Source organism: Emys orbicularis, chromosome 6, assembly GCF_028017835.1.
Source record: "Emys orbicularis isolate rEmyOrb1 chromosome 6, rEmyOrb1.hap1, whole genome shotgun sequence".
Taxonomy (NCBI): Eukaryota; Metazoa; Chordata; order Testudines; family Emydidae; genus Emys; species Emys orbicularis.
Window position 1 is genome coordinate 37,200,041 of NC_088688.1, and position 20,301 is coordinate 37,220,341.

The following is a 20,301-nucleotide window of genomic DNA, read 5'->3' on the forward strand; positions in this document are numbered from 1 at the left end:
CTTAACCTCCACTCCATCCTCAGTGTTTAGCGGTCCCACTTCTTCTTTCTTCTTATTTATATGGCTATAGAACCATTTACTATTGGTTTTAATTCCCTTTGCAAGGTCCAACTCTACATGGCGTTTGGCTTTTCTCACTTTATCCCTACATGTTCTGACCTTAATAAGGTAGCTTTCCTTGCTGATCCCTCCCATCTTCCACTCCTTGTAGGCTTTCTGCTTTTTCTTAATCACCTCTCTGAGATGCTTGCTCATCCATCTTGGTCTACAACTCCTGCCTATGAATTTCCCCCCCTTTCTTGGGATACAGGCTTCTGATAGTTTCTGCAACTTTGACTTGAAGTAATTCCAGGCCTCCTCCGCCTTTAGATCCACAAGTTCTTCAGTTCAATCCACTTCCCTAACTAATTTCCTTAATTCTTTAAAATTAGCCCTTTTGAAATCAAAAACCCTAGTCATAGATCTATTTTTGTTTATCCTTCCATTTAGTTTGAACTGAATTAGCTCATGATCGCTCAAACCAAGGTTGTCCCCTACAACTGTTTCTTCTATAGGTCTTCACTACTCACCAAAACCAAACCTAAAATGGCATCCCCTCTTGTTGGTTCAGCAATTACTTGGTGAAGGAATCCATCAGCTATCACATCCAGGAAAATCTGAGCCCTATTATTATTACTAGCACTTGTCCTCCAGTCTATATCTGGGAAGTTAAAGTCTCCCATGATCACACAATTCCCATTAGTATTTACTTCATTAAAAACATTAAAGAGGTCTCTATCCATATCCAAATCAGATCCCGGTGGTCTATAGCACATCCCAAGCACTATTCCAGGGGAGGCTCTAGTAGCTTTCTTCCCCAATGTGATTTTTGCCCAGACACACACTGTCTTATCCATTCCATCACTTCTTATTTCTTTACAGTCTACCTCATCATTGATATACAATGCTACTCCACTCCACCACCTTTACCTTTATTTCTGTCTTTCCTAAACAGCACATACCCTTCAATACCTATACTCAAGTCATGACTACTATTCCACCATGTTTCTGTTATCCCTATAATATCTGGTTTCACTTTCTGCACCAGTAACTCTAGTTCCTCCATTTTGTTACCTAGGCTCCTCGCATTGGTGTACAAACATCTTAATTTTTGCTGTTTGGCTTTGCTCACATTCTTTACCCAATTAGGCACAGACATTCTACCGCCAGTATCACCTATTAGACTGGTATCTACACTATCTTTCCTCCTTATGTCCATTCTCCTACCCATGGCTGTATCCTTTCTTACTTCGTTTTCTTCCCTCTCAATGTTAAAATCCGGTGTGGAGATTACCTGGACATCTCCCAACCATCTCCCCCAAATTCCTAGTTTAAAGCTCTCTTAATCAGTTGCGCCAGCCTCCATCCTAGAAGTCTATTTCCCTCCCTACTCTGGTGAAGTCCATCCCGAGAGAACAATCCTCTGTCCATGAATGCCTCCCAGTGGCCATACATCCCAAAGCCCTCCTTATAGCACCTGAGCCATCTGTTGATCATCATGATCTTGTCACACCTTTGCTGCCCTTCCCTAGGAAAAGGCAGAATCCCACTGAAGATCACCTGAGCCTCGATTTCCTTGAGCGTCTTCCCCAGCCTGGCATAGTCTCCCTTGATACGTTCCAGCGAGAATCTAGCCGTATCATTTGTTCCCACATGAAGGACAATCAGTGGATTCTTTCCCGCTCCCGTCAGGATCCTCTTCAGCCTCAGGTCCACATCCCGTATCTTAGCACTCGGCAGACAGCACACCCTTCTGTTCTCTGGATCAGCTCTGGTTACAGGCCTGTCTATTCTTCTCAGTAAGGAGTCCCCAATCATGTAGACCTGCCTTTTCCTGGTGATGGTGCGATTCTCTGGTCTATCCCCTGTTCCCTCTGGCTGCAAGTCCTCTCGATTCATATTCTCCCTTGCAATCCTCTGCAACCCATTCTGTATCCTCCTGGGGCTCATATTTGGTGTTGTTATCTCCATTGACTCTTCCCCTCTTCCTACAGAACTAGCTGCTCTTCTCTTCTTCCTTGCCCTCCCACCATCAGTGACCACCTGCTGTGCTCCTTCTTCATTTTCCAACTCCGCAAACCTGTTCCTGAGCTCTATTTCTCCTTCACTAGCCTGTCTTTTCCTCTGCCTGGTTCTCTTAGTCACATGCTTCCACTGTCCACTATCCTCACCCAGCAGTCTTCCTTCCATCTGCAAGTATGAGCTTTTTCCTTCAGCCTCCTCATGTCTTTGCTCCATCATCTGCTTGAACCCCCTTCTAAACTCAACCAGAGTTTCCACCTGCATCTCCAATCCTCTTATCTTTTCTTCCATCAGCTCTATCAGGCGACACTTCATGCAGACAAAACTCTTTTCAGGTACCCCCTCCAGGATCAGTTTCCACATCCAGTCATCTTCATTGTGTCTTCCACTGCTTGGGTCACTACCATTGCTGCCTCTGTATCTGTCATAGCCTTCCCACCTAAGGGCAGGTCTACACTAATCCCCCAATTCGAACTAAGGTACGCAACTTCAGCTACGTGAATAACGTAGCTGAAGTTTGAAGTACCTTAGTTCGAACTTACCTCCGTCCAGACGCGGCAGGCAGGCTCCCCCGTCGACTTCGCGTACTCCTCTCGTCGAGCTGGAGTACCGCAGTCGACGGCGAGCACTTCCGGGTTCGACTTATTGCGTCCAGACAAGACGCGATAAGTCAAACCCAGAAGTTCGATTTGCTTGCCGCCGAACTACCGGGTAAGTGTAGACCTACCCTAAGTCCTATTAGTCCAGGAAACAAACACCACCCCCCACAGCAAAACAAACCCCCAACAAGCACCACAACATTGCCAGAACATCACACACTCCCTTCACTAGGCTGGCTGTTCCTCTGCCTGGTTCTCCTAGTCTTCCCCCCAAACTCCCCTTGCAAACTCCCACTCAAACTCCTCTGTTTACAGCTCTGTTTGCTGGCTCCTGTGCCGCATGCACAAACATCATGATAAGAAAATCTGGATGCTCAAACTGAAGGAGGACATTGTTCTTACTTTATTCTACTATGCCTCACCCTTCCTCTCCTCTTTCGTCTCCAATCACATACAGCTCCATGGGCTTAGTTCTACCCTTAGATACACAGAGGCAACTCTCAGTCACTTCAGTGAGAGATGCCCACATCTACTTGAGAGGAAAATGTGGTCCCAAGAGTTCAGAAATTCACCTCTGAAATACTTAACTATTGATATATCATAAGACACCTATATTGTTAAAATGTATCCATGCTTTATATTTGTTATAATTATATTTGAATTGATATTTTGTAAAACATAATAAAACCTGGTTACAAGAATCAAAACTAAATAATTAATATATGTGATTGTGTAAGTGAACATATTCTGTGGAGAATTATTATATATAAAAATACCTGCACATAAAGAGCTGAAAATGGCTAGTAAACTGATGATGACAGAGTATACTGACATTTTAATAGCAGGAGATCACAGTTTTGTCCTGTTGATGGCACAATAGCACTATGGCTTGATACAATAGTTGAGGAGAAATGAAACTAGGTTATTTTGTAGTTTATGTAACTGCTTTTTACTACACAAATAATCAGGGGTAAACCAATAAAAAAGAGCTATAGGTAACATCTGTGGCAGAATCAGCTTGTTGACGATGTTTTTTCTTTTCCTTCCCTGAATCAAGCAAGAAATCTGATTTCAAGATAAGAGACAGGAAACAATGGGTGTGACCGTGGGGCCCTTCAAATGTAAACTGTAACATAACCTGAAAATTAGATTACTCATCTTATTACTTCATATGTATATATGGTAAGTTGTGCCTACCTGAGCAAATGGTGTCACAATCAAGTCATCTCCATGTCTGAAAAATAAACAAAATTATAAATTAGATGTTATTGATGACTATTCTTATTGAAGCTACTTTAAAAAAATCAGGACATAAATTAAGTCTTATAAATTACTTTAGTTAACCTCAGTCTTATTCCTCAACATCCATTCATCCCAGCTGCTTTAAAAATGCCTCTGAAAGGAAAACATTTAGCAGTTGTCCAATCACGTGGTGTCTTTTTGGGACCGCTGGAGAACCAGTTGATTTTTACGCTGCTTGTTGGACAGATGAACACAGACAGACAGGATGAATCAACAAAGATCACATTCCCAAACTTCCATTTCCCCCCTTCTTTGAAACTAAACGGGATCTCTTTCATATAAGAGTTAACCAGGCATGCCTATGTGGCTGGTAGCACCCACAATTAGTTTTGGTGGAGGAACCCAGCCCACCTAAATATTGAAAGTGATTTGCATTAAGTGTTACTAACAGATTATAATTTGTGAGCATTGAACAAGCTAGTAACTGCAGATGACTGGGGACTACATCACAGACTAATAAAAACCTAGTTAAACTTTAAAACTGACTCACATATCTGAAGTTATATGGGAGTGTTACTTAATGTGTGCTGTTGCTGTAGCAACCGCACCCACACCATGCTAGGTGATGTAGACGCAAGGTGTCATAATGATGTGTCTTAGTGGAGGAGGGAGGGAAAGGGGGTTATCATCTCTTCAGTAATGAAAACTTCTTGTTAGAGAAAACTGGGTTATGGAATTCCCACTTCCCTGATGAATAAAATTTCAAAGTTACACATAAACTACCACATATAGTCACGGCCTGTGTGCGATATTTTGCATTTAGTTACCAGAGGTTCTAAGTAACCACAGGGCGAAGAAACTTGGAGGGCTGATGTATACATAAAGTTTATCCATTCTTTAATTAAATTTTCACAAAACTGTGATTGATAATGAATATACTGTAATTAACTCATGACAGATATATACACAGTCCGATAAGTCATCATTTGAAATATTTTCCCCCAAATATGCTCCAATAACTATATATAAACTGCTGCGTGGTCTATGAACAATTTGTCTAACATTACTTTTATAGAAATAAGGGCTCTAATCCTAGAGTTATCTGGCACCCATGTTCTTTTCAGAAAAAATAATAATGCTAGCTTTATCCAACTAGCTGGAGCTAGGAGTTTCTAATTTTTATTTTATAAGGTAAAGAGAACAGTCAATAAAAGCCAGAAAATGATTCACAAAGAAATAATTTAATAATAATTTGTTTTTAATATGCCTGATTTATTGTGCAATAGATATGTCACACAGGTTATAGATTGCAGCTTTAGCACCTGAAATCATTCATCCAAAATTGTTACTGACAGTTTGTATTTTAATGTGCTTAAAATTTTAAACCTATTTTTAATAAGGGAGCTTTCCTTCCACTGGGAAAATTTAAGTATATATGAGAGAAAGAGGGTGTGTGTTTAAAAGGGGACTTTTCATAGTAATAAAAAGGTCACTTCTAAGGAACTTTTATGATTAAAATAGAAATTTAACTGGCATTTGATTTGCTAGAAAGCGACTGTTATTATTTAAACAACAAGGACCTGTGTGACATATCTATTGCACAATAAATCAGGCATACTAAAAACAAATTATTATTAAATTATTTCTTTGTTATTATTTAGACAGTTCCCACAAGATAGCAGGTGATTTATAGGTGTTGCAACATCGTGGTCCCAAAAAGCTCTGAATATAAGCAGACAGGCCCAGATCAAATAGAAATTAGGAGCCCAAATACCTTTGATGTTCTGGGACATTGCAACAAAGGATGGGAAATAGATTGAAACAAAATTTAAGTGAGTGACCAGTGATGTCTAGCATACACTTTACTAGTTGCTTTTATTGTCATCGCTTGTATTAATATTTATGTGAATGGAAGAGTAGGTTTTAAGGGGGAAGAAGTGTGTATTTTAAGGGGGAGGGGGGTCTTGCAGAAGTAGGTGAAGGCATGCCTGACATGGTCAGGGAAGGAGCTGGCAAACCTCTTAAGGGGTCTAATTTATTTAACAAAAGGCCAAATGTGGTATGTAAACAAGACTTTACCCCACCATCCTAGCTGGGGGCAAGTGGGGATGAGTTCACTCTAATCTGTCTGCCCTACCTAAGTCCATCAACTTCCTCTGTCTTAGGCTCTTTACCGGTAAGGCCCTCTTGACCTGGGACGAGCCCCTGGAGCCATGCATCTTGCCATCACCTGGAAGAGGGTTCCTTTTCTGGGTTCAGGGTCCCCACAGAGGTCAAACCATAGCAACTCTTCTATGAAACGGCATATAGTTCCTATTGCTGTCTGGTAACCAGACAGGTCTCCCTAGGGGCTTGGCACTCATAGCTCTTCCTTCCTTTTCAGAACCTTCTGTTTCTTGGAGCACTCTTCCTAGGTTCCCTTTCCTGGTGAGCTCCCTAACCAACAGAGGCTGCCCTAGCTATAGGCAGACTTGGATGGAGATTTCTGTGATGGATGACGCTGGCAGGATGGATGGAACCAGCTGAGGTTCTGAAGAGCAGGATGGAACCAGACCATGGATGGAACCAGCTGAGGTTCTGAAGAGCAGGAAATGGTTGCCAGCTGGGCTGCCAGGGAAGCACTCCCACCCCTTCCCCAGCTGCTCCCCACCCTCTGGATGGGCAAGATTGTAGCTGCGGCTCAGGGCTGCTCCTTGGCAGTACTGCAAGCATGGCTGTGGCTTTGGCCATAAGTGTCACTACCTGCCCGGCTCCATGTCAGCACCTAGCTCACACCTTCCACTCTGCACCTGGCCTCCACAAGCCAGGCTGCTCAGGCAGCCATTGGCGCCTGCCTTGGCCCCAGCTTCCACCCTGGACTTGCACTACAGCTGGTCCTTCAACTCCAGTGTCCAGGGCTCCCAGCAAGCAGCTCATCCAGAATGGTGCAGGTGGCAGACTGTGGGGGAGCAGGTGTGGCTGCTGTGCTGCATGGCAGGTGCGGTCTGTGGGTGTGAAGAGCCAGGCAGGGGTGTGGACGGGGGTGCACAGGTGCTGGGAACTGGGCAGGTGGTGAGGGCCGGGGTCAGGCAGGGAACTGGGTGGTGCAGGGGCCAACGTGTTGGGCTGAGCTGGGCGTGGGGCCAGAGTGAGGGTGCAGGGACCATGGTGCAGGGACCCCCCAATCTGTCCTGTGAGAAGGAGTTTGCCACACCCTATGTAAGGGGGATCAGCTTCCCCAGTCCAGGTAGTTTTGTAGAGAGTGGGGGCACCACAGTGCCTCTTAACTGGGGCCCTATGGGCTAGGAGCTGCTCTTGTTGGTGCCCAGATCCTGTTATGGTTGAGCTGAGCAGCTCCAAGGGTGCTGAGCTGGGGCTTGCCCCACCTTGAGGCTCAGGGAGCAGGTGTCAATCTGTCTGGATAGGACAACTGGGAAGGGTGGCCCCCACTGGGGGTATCACCTGCCCAGGGAGCAAGTCTTGGCTACTTGCAGGGCCTTTCATCCTGGCCTGGCTCAGTCCTTCCAGGTGTCGGACTGTTCCCATCCGAAAGGGTCTGTCACTGGGCCCAGCAGCCTCTACAGCCGTAGGCCGGGGTCTGCCCCAACAGCTTCTGACCTAACTGCACAAGTTTCTGGGGGGCATTGCGGCAGCAGGGGAGGCTCTGAGGGTCTGCCACAAACTATTAAGAGGCGAAGAGGTGGGCAGACTGTCTTGAAGAGCCTGTGCTAACCAGCTCTCCTGAGGAGTCCCTCTCTTCAGGGGCTCCCTGTCTTCTGGAACCTCCTAACTGAGCCCTCATAACCCTTTATTAGACCAAGGTGTTCCTTAGCTAATTAACTGCCACTAGGCAATTAAGTACTCACAGATAGGTCTGGGTTGGCTCATTCTCTTTAGCAGAGCCTGTCACAGTTAGGCTGAATGCCTGACCCACTCAGAAGGCCAGAAGGTGACAATCACCATCCTCTTAATAACAGCCCTTAACACAGTTGAAGACTGTTGTCATGTCCCTGCTAGTCTTCTTTTCTCAAGACTAAACATGCCCAGTCTTTCTCTTCATTTCCATTCACTGTTGCCTACGAGCTATGTAACGTTCTTTAGTGACAGAGCGAAACAACATCTCATAGGGATGCATTGTGGCAAGGTCTCTGCTTGTGAATCCCCCTTTTCCTTTACTCCCCCACATTACTATTTGGGATCTCTCTTGCAGGGCTACACTCTAGTCTATATCTAGCCTACGTACAGATGATGCTTCTTACACTTCCAGACTGGGGGAAGTTGTGTTATTTGCTGCATAATAGCTTGCTCACCTCCTCTTCAATAAAACCTTCTTGCTTGTTTGGCCTTTTTACTGTCTGTGTATCAGCTGGAATCCCTGAATTTTCAAGTAAGCCACTCTCCTGTCTGTCTGATGTCAATCCAATCTATCTACCACTTGGGTCAAAAGCATATAAACAGCTGAGCATGTCCATAAAAATAAGCCCAAGCAGCATGTTTTTTGAAGGGTCTGATCCTCAGTGGGACCCTGTCACTAGGTGCAGAGGCACTATCCTAAAACCAATGTGTAAGGAGTTCTTATTAATCTATCCTGATCCCCACCCTTGGTGAGCTGAGTCATGGAAACAAAAGAGTTAGTTATAAAAGTTATCTAAGGTCATGGTGGGTGGTCAGTAATGTCCCCAAAATCTCAAGTCACTGCTGCCTCTACCCAAAATTGGGAGGGGAATTAGGAGATGCATCCTCTTCCTACTGCCAAAAGCTCCAGTCCTCTCATGGGTTAGGCTAAGATTTTGTCATGTTTATTTTTAGTAAAAGTCATGGATAGGTCACGGGCAATAAACAAAAATTCACAGAAGGCGTGACCTGTCTGTGACTTTTGCTGCTGCAGCTCCATGGTTTCCCCCACCACCACGGTGGCTGGGAGCTGTGGGGTTCCCCCTCCGTCCATGGCAGCTGGAAGCTGCAGGGTAACCATATTTCCCAAAGAGAAATCGGGACACCCCAGCCGTTTGCCCGAGGCGTCCCCCTCCCACCGTGCGAGGCTGTTGCTGGAACTTTGCCCGGGGGTTCCTGTCGCTTGTCGCTGCAGTCACCTGTCGCCTGCAACCCCTGGGGCTGAAGCAGAGATTGTCACGGAGGTCTCTGGAAGTCACGGATTCCGTGATTTCCATGACCTCCATGACATAAACGTAGCCTTACTCATGGGTAACAAACATTCAGAGTGCCTCCCATACCTTACAAATGGAAAATACTTCAAATTTCTACTACTCAACTACCAAAATCCCTGGCTTCCCAAACTACCACCTGTCTTCCATAATGTAGTTATGAGCTGTCAATATAAAAATCAGCACCACATTAAAAATTTGAGGGCAGCTCAAAGTACATAATCTTTGAAGTGTAGGTCTGCAAGGGTTCTCAAGAGATCATCAAGTCCAGGTGCCGAGGTAGGAACAAGTAAACCTAGACCATCCCTGACAGGTATTTGTCCAACCTGGTCTTAAAAATTTCTAGTGATGAGGATTCCACAACTTCCCTTGGAAGCTTGTTCCAGTGTTGAACTACTCTTCTCGTTAGCAAGTTTTTCCAAATAGCTAAACTAAGTCTCCCTTGCTGCAGATCAAGCTTGTTATTTCTTGTCCCACCTTCAGTGGACATGGAGGACAATTGACCACGGTCCTTTTTCTAACAGCCCTTTACATATTGGAAGACTGTTATCAGGTGTCCTCTCACTCTTTTTTCCCTCAAGAATAAACATGCCCAGCTTTTTTAACCTTTCTTCATAAATCAGGTTCTCTCAACCTTTGATCATTTTTGTTGTTCTTCTCTGAATTCTCTCCAATTTGTCCACATTCTTCCTAAAGTGTGTCACCCAGAATTGGACACAGTACTCCTGCTGAGGCCCCACCAGTGCCTAGCAGAGCGGGACAGTTACCTCCCAGGTCTTACAGATGATGCTTCTGTTATTACATCCTAGAATGAGGTTAACTTTTTTGTAATTGCATCACATGTTCAGCTCATATTTAATTTGTGATCCACTATAACTCCCAGATCCTTTTCTGCAGTATCACCATCTAGCCAGTTATTCCCCATTTTGTGGTCGTGCATTTGATTTTTTCCTCCCTGAGTGTAGTACTTTGTTGATTTCAGATCAATTCTCCAATTTGTCAGGGTTCTTTGGAATTCTAATCCTGTCCTCCGAAGTGCATACAACCCCAACTCCATCGGCAAATTTTACAAGTGTACTCTCCACTCTGTTATCCAAGTCATTAATGAAAATATTGGACAATACCAGACCCAGGACTGATCCCCATGAGACTTCACTAGACACACCCTCCCACTTTGACAGCAAACCATTGATCAGCTACCCTTTAAGTATGGTCTTTCAACCAGTTGTGCACCCACCTTATAGTAATTTCATCTAGACTGCATTTCCCTAGATTGCTTATCAGAATGTCATGTGGGACTGTGTCAAAAGCCTTGTTAAAATCAAGATATATCATGTCTACTGCTTCTCCCCATCTACTAATCTAGTAGCCCTGTCAGAAAAGGAAGTAATGTATCCTTTCATGTATCATAAAGTCTCCTTTTTACTAAAAATTATTTAAAAAAAATAAATAGGAGCACAGGTGAGGGAATGCCACTCCCAGAGCATTCCTCGTACTTCCTAGAATCCAATGAGACCTCCGGCATAGACTGTAACATGGTTTGGAGTCAATAGGGGGTTAAACTAAAGACTGCCCTTTCATGGCATTGTCTGGTCTGCTGGAAAGGCACCTGATCTCTCATGAAGGTTAACCCTGCCTCAGGAAGCATTAGCTACTGCACCATCCCCTGCACTATTGCTATGACTCAGTTGCAGAGGACTCAGCCAATCACAGCAAGTCATGCTGCCAGGTAGCAGCAGGGGCTGGAGCAGCAGCAGCATAGAAAGGCAGCCCCTCATGTACTATCTACTGTGCCATGCTGCTGTGGCTTCTTTTTCATACAGATCTTCAGACTCTGTGGGATTCAAAAGCTGTGCTTCCTGCCCATTCCATGCCCCACCCCTCTCCTCCCAAAGGAATAAATGCCAGCGTATTTGAGAATTTGAATAGTTTTTTTCCATGAGAAAGGATGATTTAGCCTTCTCCAGTGGTGGTTTTTTGTTTTTGTTTTTACTTCTTTCTACTATTTCAGTTCTTGATGCATTGTATTTCACTCAGCTGCGGAGGAATGCTGCAGCACTTTGCTCTTTAGAGTGGACATTATTACATATTCGTTTAATCAACTAAAACTAATCAGGTATTTAATTTTCACATTTCAAAAGCTCCTTCAGTTAAGTATGCAATTTACAGGAATTGCAATTATTTTGATAAAAGTGTATCACTGAGAGCTCAAGTATCGAAGCTTGCACAAAGCGAAGTAATCTACTAGCACACTGTGGGCCAGACCCATTGACAGAAAAATCAGCTTGTGTTGTGGGCAACCCCTCAATCCCCAATTCTGCCAGGGACCTGGATCTGGCTGGGCTTGTCCACAAAATGGGCAGGAATGGCCAGAGAGAGGGTGTCTCTAAAACACCAGGGAGATGAAGTGATTAATTATAACCTCTCTCTTTCGGGAGTGGGCAATATCACATCACATGTTGGTCATACCACAGGGGTGAATCTTTACGTGAGTACAAATTGCCCTCCATCCCATATGTTGGGGATGAATCAAGCCCTGTATCTTTGGATCTCATCATAACAAAAAATAGGAAGTCAAACAAAACAAACAAAGATTCTTTTCATGGAAAACTGCAAAGCATATATGATTTCCTATTGACCTACAGGGTACTGCTGTGTATTAAAACACAACAACCTACAGTTATCCTGCTGTTTCCCTTTTAGGTGGTATGGAGGCTGGTAGCTGAAACTCTCAGAATTCTGGTTAGCCTGGTGTCCCTCATCTACTTCCAGAAAGAAGAAAGAAGAAATGTAAGCCACGTAGAGTACAACACAAGCTTCTAAACATAGACAAGGTTGTTAACCTTTAAGGCTGGGAGAAATGGTTCAGGTCCCTATTAGCATGACACAATTCAGCAGAATCCATGTTTACTCACTGGGATATCGGTATCTATCTGTTAATCTCTTTCTATGGAACTCAGATATGAAAGAATAATTTTCTACTATCACCAGAAATTTGAAAAGATTAGCTTAATTTGAAAAAAGACTATTCACAGAATAATTACTAGCAGGTGACTGTGAGCGTCACAAAACATGGGGAAAAATTTGCAAAACCAGATGTGAACAATTTTCATACACTTCCATTTATTTCTCATAACTTAGATTTTTGCGTGCAAAAAGGTGTGGTGGCAAATTTTGAAAAAGCCACTGACAGAGCACTTGGACACATTTAATAATAATTATAACTGAATTTGAAAAGTGTCTCCATGCTGAGGCATTCAGGGTGGTCAACATTTACTAAAATTCAGTGGCAAAAAACTACATTAAGGTAGAGTTAAGGTTGCTTGATGGTATGTCGTCTCCGTGCAGAATGTTGACCGGAGCAAAACTTAAACTTCTGAAAACCAGGAAATTCACAGTTACAGTTGTCCATAAAATCTTAACTCTGCCTTATTTTAGCAATGCCCTGGTACACGTCATTAACACACATAGCTCTACTCTGCCAACCCCACAATCGCTGAAATGTACAAGCTCTTCACCTCCTTTTACAACCTATTCACTCTCACCCACAGGTTTCCATCTAACACTACTAAAGGACAAAAAGGGGAAAAAATATGTTGTCCACGGCACACCACCTTCCCTCTGTTCCTCTGGAGCTGGCAATAGTCAATGGAATTATTTACATACACTCCAGGACCAGTCATTGTGTTAGGCATACCCACGTTAGGCACACCAAATTTCAAAGCCATCTGAATAACCATTCAGATGTTAGAGCACTTAGAAGAGTTGAGCTTTAAAGCATATAAAATGGTGGGAATTGGAACCCTCTAGACATTTTTCTTTATTGGCGCAAAAAGAATGTACAGAATGTACATTTTCTTAAATATCATTTTCAATTAGGATCTCCCGAAGATTTAGTGGGTGCCGTGCATTGCCTTGGGTAAAACTCAACAGACAAACTATTTTGACCCACATCAATAGTTTGAGCTCTAGCTCTGGGCAAAGAAACAGTGCCTAGAAACTTTTTGTAAAATGGCTATTTTGGGGCAGCTTATATCTTTGCAGCCTCTTGGTCAAATTACCTCAAAGTTAGGTCACTAAATCCTACCCTGCATCCGACTGAGGCACACCAAATTTCAAAGGAATCCAACTAAGCCTGTTTTTATGGAAGTCCTAGAATAGTCAACCTTTAAACAGAAGTTGTGACTCAACCTGAACTATAGTGGCACTGCCACCGAACTATAATATAGAATAATTACAGACATAGTGAAACAGAAAAAAGAAACCCAGACAAACTATTATATAAAACCAAGTAATGTAGAATTGTTTAACAAAAAGGGCATTAGAAAACTGGATGCGTACAGGACTGACAGAGTACAACTGGAAAAAAATAGTGTTTTCAGATTATTTTTACAATGGTGTGAGATAGGTCAAGACAGACATTCATAAGGTGAGAGTCTCACACACACCCTTGGGACCACCGCAGCAGTTAAAAAGTCATCCTCCTGAAATATGAGTGTGAGCCTGCCAGGATGGAACTCCTGAGGAGGTGTCATGAATGAGGTCTCACTTCATTAAAGGCTGTTACCACCGAAGGGGCCAGAATAAAATTGATTCACCATCCTACAGACAGATAACATAAAGAACACAAGATGGGCATAATATGCAGTGATAACAGCTCAATCCTGTGAGCAGACAGGCTCCTGTATTTTGTACAGTTTCAAGTGGTGGAGAAGCCCTGCTGAGAGCCCTAGCTAAGGGTACATCTAGACTACGAGTTAGGGGTGTGATTCCCAGATCCCATAGGCATACTCATGCAGTTCTCATCTATTTGTTTAGATATGATCAAGCTATGAGCTTTCATGCAGACAGTGAACAGCGTGGGGGATGGAACTTTGAGGGAAAATCACATATTACTTCCTTCAGTGATTTGAACACACACATAAGAAAGAATGCAGTAAGTAACAATATTGGCGCACATTGTCAAATATGTGAGTGCAAACAGGTAGGTTTGGAAATGTGGTTTCTAATGTATCCAGTTAAAATCCCACAGAACTGGTTAATTTTCACAAATGTATACAATATATGGTGAGATAATACATTAAAAGCATCTTGAAATTCTATATCACTTTAAAGTAGAGTATTACACTGGTATACAACTGAAACACCCAGTTATCTCCCCAGGGTTTGTACTGGATGAGAAGGCCAAGCAGCCAGCTGGCATACTCTGCATGGTGCACTATGGCTGGAAAATACTTTCATAAAAGGGTGGAGCCAGGCAGTAGGCTTTGAAAAGGCTGTGCTCAATGTTATTAACCCTGGGGAACTGGCATCCTTTGACTGTGCTCTGGGGCTGGGAACTTAGACTGTTGGATAAATGGGGTGACAGGGTGATAAAATTGGCCCATTTTTAAATGCTGCATATCACAGTAAGGTATCTTTCAGCATATGTTTCATGTATTAAAATTTATCAAACAACAAAATATAGGGAAAATGTCATTTGCCCTGTAGATGTGCTTGGACTCCGAGTTTACACTGTTTACACACAAAAAATTGCACGATATATGAAAGGCCACTACTGGGCACTGCATTTCAAGAAAGATGTGGAGAAATTGGAGAGGGTCCAGAGAAGAGCAACAAGAATGATTAAAGGTCTTGAGAACATGACCTATGAAGGAAGGCTGAAAGAATTGGGTTTGTTTAGTTTGGAAAAGAGAAGACAGAGGGGACATGATAGCAGTTTTCAGGTATCTAAAAGAGTGTCATAAGGAGGAGGGAGAAAACTTGTTCACCTTAGCCTCTAAGGATAGAACAAGAAGCAATGGGCTTAAACTGCAGCAAGGGAGGTTTAGGTTGGACATTAGGAAAAAGTTCCTAACTGTCAGGGTGGTTAAACACTGGAATAAATTGCCTAGGGAGGTTGTGGAATCTCCATCTCTGGAGATATTTAAGAGTAGGTTAGATAAATGTCTATCGGGGATGGTCTAGACAGTATTTGGTCCTGCCATGAGGGCAGGGGACTGGACTCAATGATCTCTCGAGGTCCTTTCCAGTCCTAGAATCTATGAATCTATGAATATTATTATGGTCTTCAGGATGAACCAAAAAAAAATCTATTACAACCCCATCCTCACTGTGTACTTCTATATTTGGATTAAACATGACATCCACCCACCTCTCTTTATGAGGCTAGTTCAGACATGGTATGAAGCCTGTGAATGCAGGGTTAGAGAAGACAGTCTGTAAGCCCTACGGTTTTGTTGTGCATATACACCAGACAATAACAGTAGCAGGAGCGAAACCCATGAGTACTGCATGTGAAGTAACATTGCCTGAGTACCCCATGCCTAGACTTTGTGATGTCTGCTCTGTTAAAACCTTATAGGACTTGATGAAGCCTTTGGAAAGAACTATACATGTATGATAGGCATGGTCTAGAGAAATACTGACTACTCAGGATCAGGTTCTAGCTACAATGATAGTCAAAACTGGAATCTGAGTCCAAACTGTGTTATGATATCACAATGTAAACTGAATTATCACATTATAATGCCATTCCAGCAGAGTCTGAGCTCAAAGGATAGAGAGCAGAAAAAAGGGCGGGCTTCTCCGTGTGCCTGGCACTATCATGCCATCTGCATTTGGGGAATGACCCAACTGAGTGTCAGATTTATGTGCTGGCTTCACAATTCTAATTTTACTGAACTCACAGTGCTTTGGGTGAATATATCAGAGGTATACAGAATTTAATTCATATAGGCTCTTTCCCCTCCCCACTTTTTAACCATTTCCTTAACTCTGGTAGTCAAGAAAAAGTACATGAATATAAAATAGGTATGTTCAAAGGAAACAAACCAAAGGACATACCATTTCAGACTTTTCATCTTTTAGAGACTGAATTCCAGGGTAAATACAAAACTATCATCAATGCAAGCACTCAAGAAGCTTTTTGTGCCCTAAGGGATTAAATATGAACTAATGTTTCGTCTGGATTGATAGTAAAGTTAATTCAGTCCCTGTGCATATCAGGTGACCACTGAGCTGGAAGCTGGACAAAGATGTTTCCCAATGAGCATTAAGTTTTCAGTTTTAAGAGGACTATCTCTCCACACCGCTCCACCCTGAGGCGGTGCACACACACGCAACTTCCATTATCGCATTAGCAGGAGCTATGCAGCAAGCCAGGAGATGACTGTTATGATTAATTGAACTCTCAATTTAGAATCTTTTTTATTGTAACATGCTTCCTGCAACAGCATTAGTTTTGTTTAAAGAGAAGGTTTAGGAACTCAGTTTCCTTTGCTAAGCATAGTATTAGTGAGTAACTTGTTTTAAACATTTAATATTTCCACAACAAAAGAAGAACAGACTCCTTAAAACTATTAAAGGAAGAAGTAGTGTGTTTTGCAGTAAAGAATTCTATTTGGAAAACAAATACGTTTTAGTGTTAAGCAATACTACCAGTGATGGTTCTGCATTTTTAAGAATATAAAATGAATTCTACTTGTATGTCATAAAGAAAAATATCCAGTATTATATGGTAGTGTAAAGACAAGTGAGCAAGACATAGGGGATCCTGGATTTAAATGCATGAAAAAAAATCCCATGGTCATAAAGAAACACACCCTTTTCTTGCTCAAAAACTGACTGATTGCATAGTCAACAAAGGGAATTAACTCAGCCTTATTTCACAAACCTGTTTGAAAAGGGGATCGTAGTGAGTACTTTGCCTTTGACACCCTGTGAATTTCGGTAAAATATTGCAAGCAATTGGAAATGGCATAGTACTCAGGCACTGGTCTTCATTTTAATTAACTTTTCTGTTATCCTTTGTTTATAACTTTTTAAAAATGGGTTATCAGGATTTCTTTAAAATATGGTGCCAAAGTCTAGAGCAAGTTTGAAGCTTAAAGGCTTATCCAATTTAAATATAAAATCTTAAAAACAAAAAAACTGTGTTGCATCTTTTTCTTAAAAGGACATAAATACTTTTCTCTTGCTTTAATAAATAAAATATGCCCCTGTTTTACTGAAATTCTCCAGAAAAACACTCACATCTGAGTTGAAATTAATCAAATTGATCAAAAGAAAACATATATAGTAGTGGGAATGAAACTTGAGGTTCAGAATAGAATGGTTCTTTTCATCCCGTGTACATATTTATGTCACTCATTCTGAGAGAAGAATCAGGAAATCTGCAGTCCAAATTCCTCAGAATCTAAGGAAGCCAATAGTTGTTTCTAATTTTGTTAAAATATAGAGCTAATTCAATTTTTTAATAACTATGTATTTTTTCCTCTCCTTGAATCTTACAAACACCTTAAAATTGAAAACTTTTTGCAGATCATCTTTAAGGAAAATGCTTTTCTTGCATACCCTAAGAACTGACATCATGTTTACTCGCAGTGTATTATTATAAGAGTTCTTTCTAGCTCAGAAATATGAGTATAGGCTGTATCATGGGGTAATTTGGCTTTCTGTTCTTGAAAACAATATATATTTAAATTTTTTAATAGTAAAGGCCCAGATGAAGCTTATATAGTAGCTCAACTGGTTGGCCGACTTTTAACTGTCACTAAGCTTCAAGGAGCTCTCCCTTCATGGGCTTAAACTTGCACTCAATGCAAGTTCTACCTGAACAAACAGTGCAGGATTAAGAACATTTATCTGTGTTTACCTGAAAATGTCCTTTCCTTGAGTAATAAGATCCATAGTTCTACTACAATGGGTATTTCAGCCTGTTTGTAACTTTAGGGCAAACCCAGACCTGTCAGTCATAGGCAGTAGGGGAAAGCCACGCCACCTGAAGTTCTCTCCACTTCAGTCAACTTCCATATCCTATCTACTTTCCTAAATTACAGATTGTGTAAACTACACTTTGGGGGATGAGTGGGGAGAAACACAATGTTTTCTCCTACTGTGGAACATGGGGATAATTAATCCTGAAAAAATAAACCCAAATATTTGGATATCATTTTCCATCTCTGTCAGATGACAGAAAGGCCCTGTTATTTCTAAGGTTGTGAGGATTTTCTGTCTGAGTCAAAGACACAACACTGGGTCTCACCAGACAAAGCACCCAACTTCAAAAACTCAAGTCGTGGAGATAAACAGCTAACGAGAACATCACTTTAATAGAAAAAAGTATAGTCACAGTTCCAACAAGAGTTAACTATATGATCCTTGCAAGGACCAGAATGAGGACCTTGTCGGGGTGGAATAAGGATAGTCTCGTTAAAAAAGCACTTAATGTCAGGATTTGTGGAAAATTCTCTTTTCCCAAACACATGGAGAACACGGGACTCTGCAGCGTAGACACTCTTCTACAGCTACATGAAGGCCTCACTGCACTCAGTCCTATGCTCCACTCCCTCTAATATGGTAGTTAAAACATGGACTTTGCACCAGCTAGTAGAATAAGTTCTGTTTGTTGACTTCTTTCTAGGATCCATGAAAGTATTAATCACATCATCTAACTATCCATTTTTGAATCTGGATGGAGAATTGGTCCTGGATGGAGAACTGGTCTTTGCACTAGCAGAGTTCCTCTATGAATTAGAGACGTTGGGAGGTCCACCACTAGGTTAATGAGTACTGTGAACCACAGCACCTTCAGTCAGAAGGCATAAATAGTATCACTGCTGCTTTCTCTATCCTAGCTTTTGAATGATTCTGGGGAGCAGTAGAAAGGCATATAGAACACACCTTGGCCAGGTCTACAAGAAAATATCTGTCACCTCACATCCTAAGTCCTCACATGAGAGGAGGCCATCGGTGTTTTATTGCTGCTTCCAAATGCAAACAGGTCAATCACTGGACTGCCAAGCTAAAAATGAGTGAGGATACTTCCAAGTGGATTCTTCAGCGAGAAGATGCCAGTCAGACAGTTTGATGTTTTAGGAAGATATCTAATATATTACATTTACTATTTAGCTGACAGTTATTCAGATCATGAGGAGGTGCAGAAAGCAGTAAGAAATAAGAGAGAAGCCAGAAAAAGTGATGGAAAATAACCCTTTGGAAAAAGCAATTGCAATCTATACAGCCTCCAAGTGAGCAGCAAAGCAAGCAATCAGAAAGACAAGAAGCCTAGCTTTAGAGAAACTGCATAATGAGTTGAACAACGGCCCTCAACTTGCTCAGAGGAAAATACATGCAATTGTGTGGACAAGAAACAAAAGAAAGATGGTGTGAACACATTATTCATAAATGATGCAGGAGGCAGACTGGTTGTGACAGGAGACATGGTATGTAACCAATGTTGAGAATACTATAAGGGTCTACTTAATAAGGAGAACCCTTTATATGCTACAATACTATCATGTGAACCAATAATTACATGTGTTGATGACCTGTGAGAGGCAGATGTCAAAGCTGCCCTGCTGAAGATGGCACCCAGAAAAGAAGCAGGTCCGGATGAAGTCACAGCAGAAATAATCCAAGATTTTAGAGAAGTTGGTGCACACTGTCTTACACATGTCCTGCACACAGTTTGAAAAGAGAAGAAAATCCCAAGAGAATGGAGAAAGTCCATACTGGTATTAATTTACAAATGAGGAGGTGACATACAGATTTGGTTGAAATACCAAGGAATTAAGCTACTGCCCCAACGCATAAAACTGCTAGAGAATATCAAGTACTAGAGACCATTTTAGGAAAAGAGTAGTTTGGTTTTAGAAAAGAAAAGGGGATGATAGATGGTATGTTCATCATTAGACAGTTAGTGGAAAAGAAGCTGGAGGGAAATGACCACAGCTGGGGTTTTCTCTCTTTGGAGAAATCACTCAACACATTTCTAGGAGACTGCTGGTGCCTCTATAATGATTCTGTGGGGTACCAGAGGATCTTGTCCAGTTGGTGTCCAGGTTTAAACAAATTGGTTGTTTAATAATTTGTTCCAGTATCTTTGTTCAGTATCCAAGTTAGGCTTACTGGTCTATAATTCCCCAGCTCTTTCTTTTACTCCTTTTTTAAGATAGGTACTATGTTTCCCTTCTCCAGTAATCTGGTACTTTAGCAATCCTCCATGAGTTCTCATGATTCAGAGATTGTTTTGCCTAGTTCCTTACGTACTCTAGGGTGATATTTCATCAGGCCCTTATGACTTGAATATATCTAACTTATCTATGTATTCTTTAACCTGTTATTTTTCTGTTCTGGCCTGAGATCCTTCTTCCTTGTTAATATTAATTGTGTTAAGCACCTGATCACAACTAACTTTTTTAGTGAAGAGTGAATTAAAAAAAGGCATTAAACTTTAGCCTTCTCTGTGTCAT

General features: G+C 41.9%; 1 protein-coding gene across 1 annotated transcript in view; it reads right to left on the minus strand.

The window, feature by feature from the left end:
* Positions 1-20,301, minus strand: part of PDE4D (phosphodiesterase 4D) — a 650,428-nt gene that overhangs the window by 167,531 nt on the left and 462,596 nt on the right. The window contains exon 3 of the mRNA XM_065406984.1: positions 3,858-3,894. Coding sequence (XP_065263056.1) covers positions 3,858-3,894 — 37 coding nt within the window. The remainder of the gene's footprint in view (positions 1-3,857; positions 3,895-20,301) is intronic.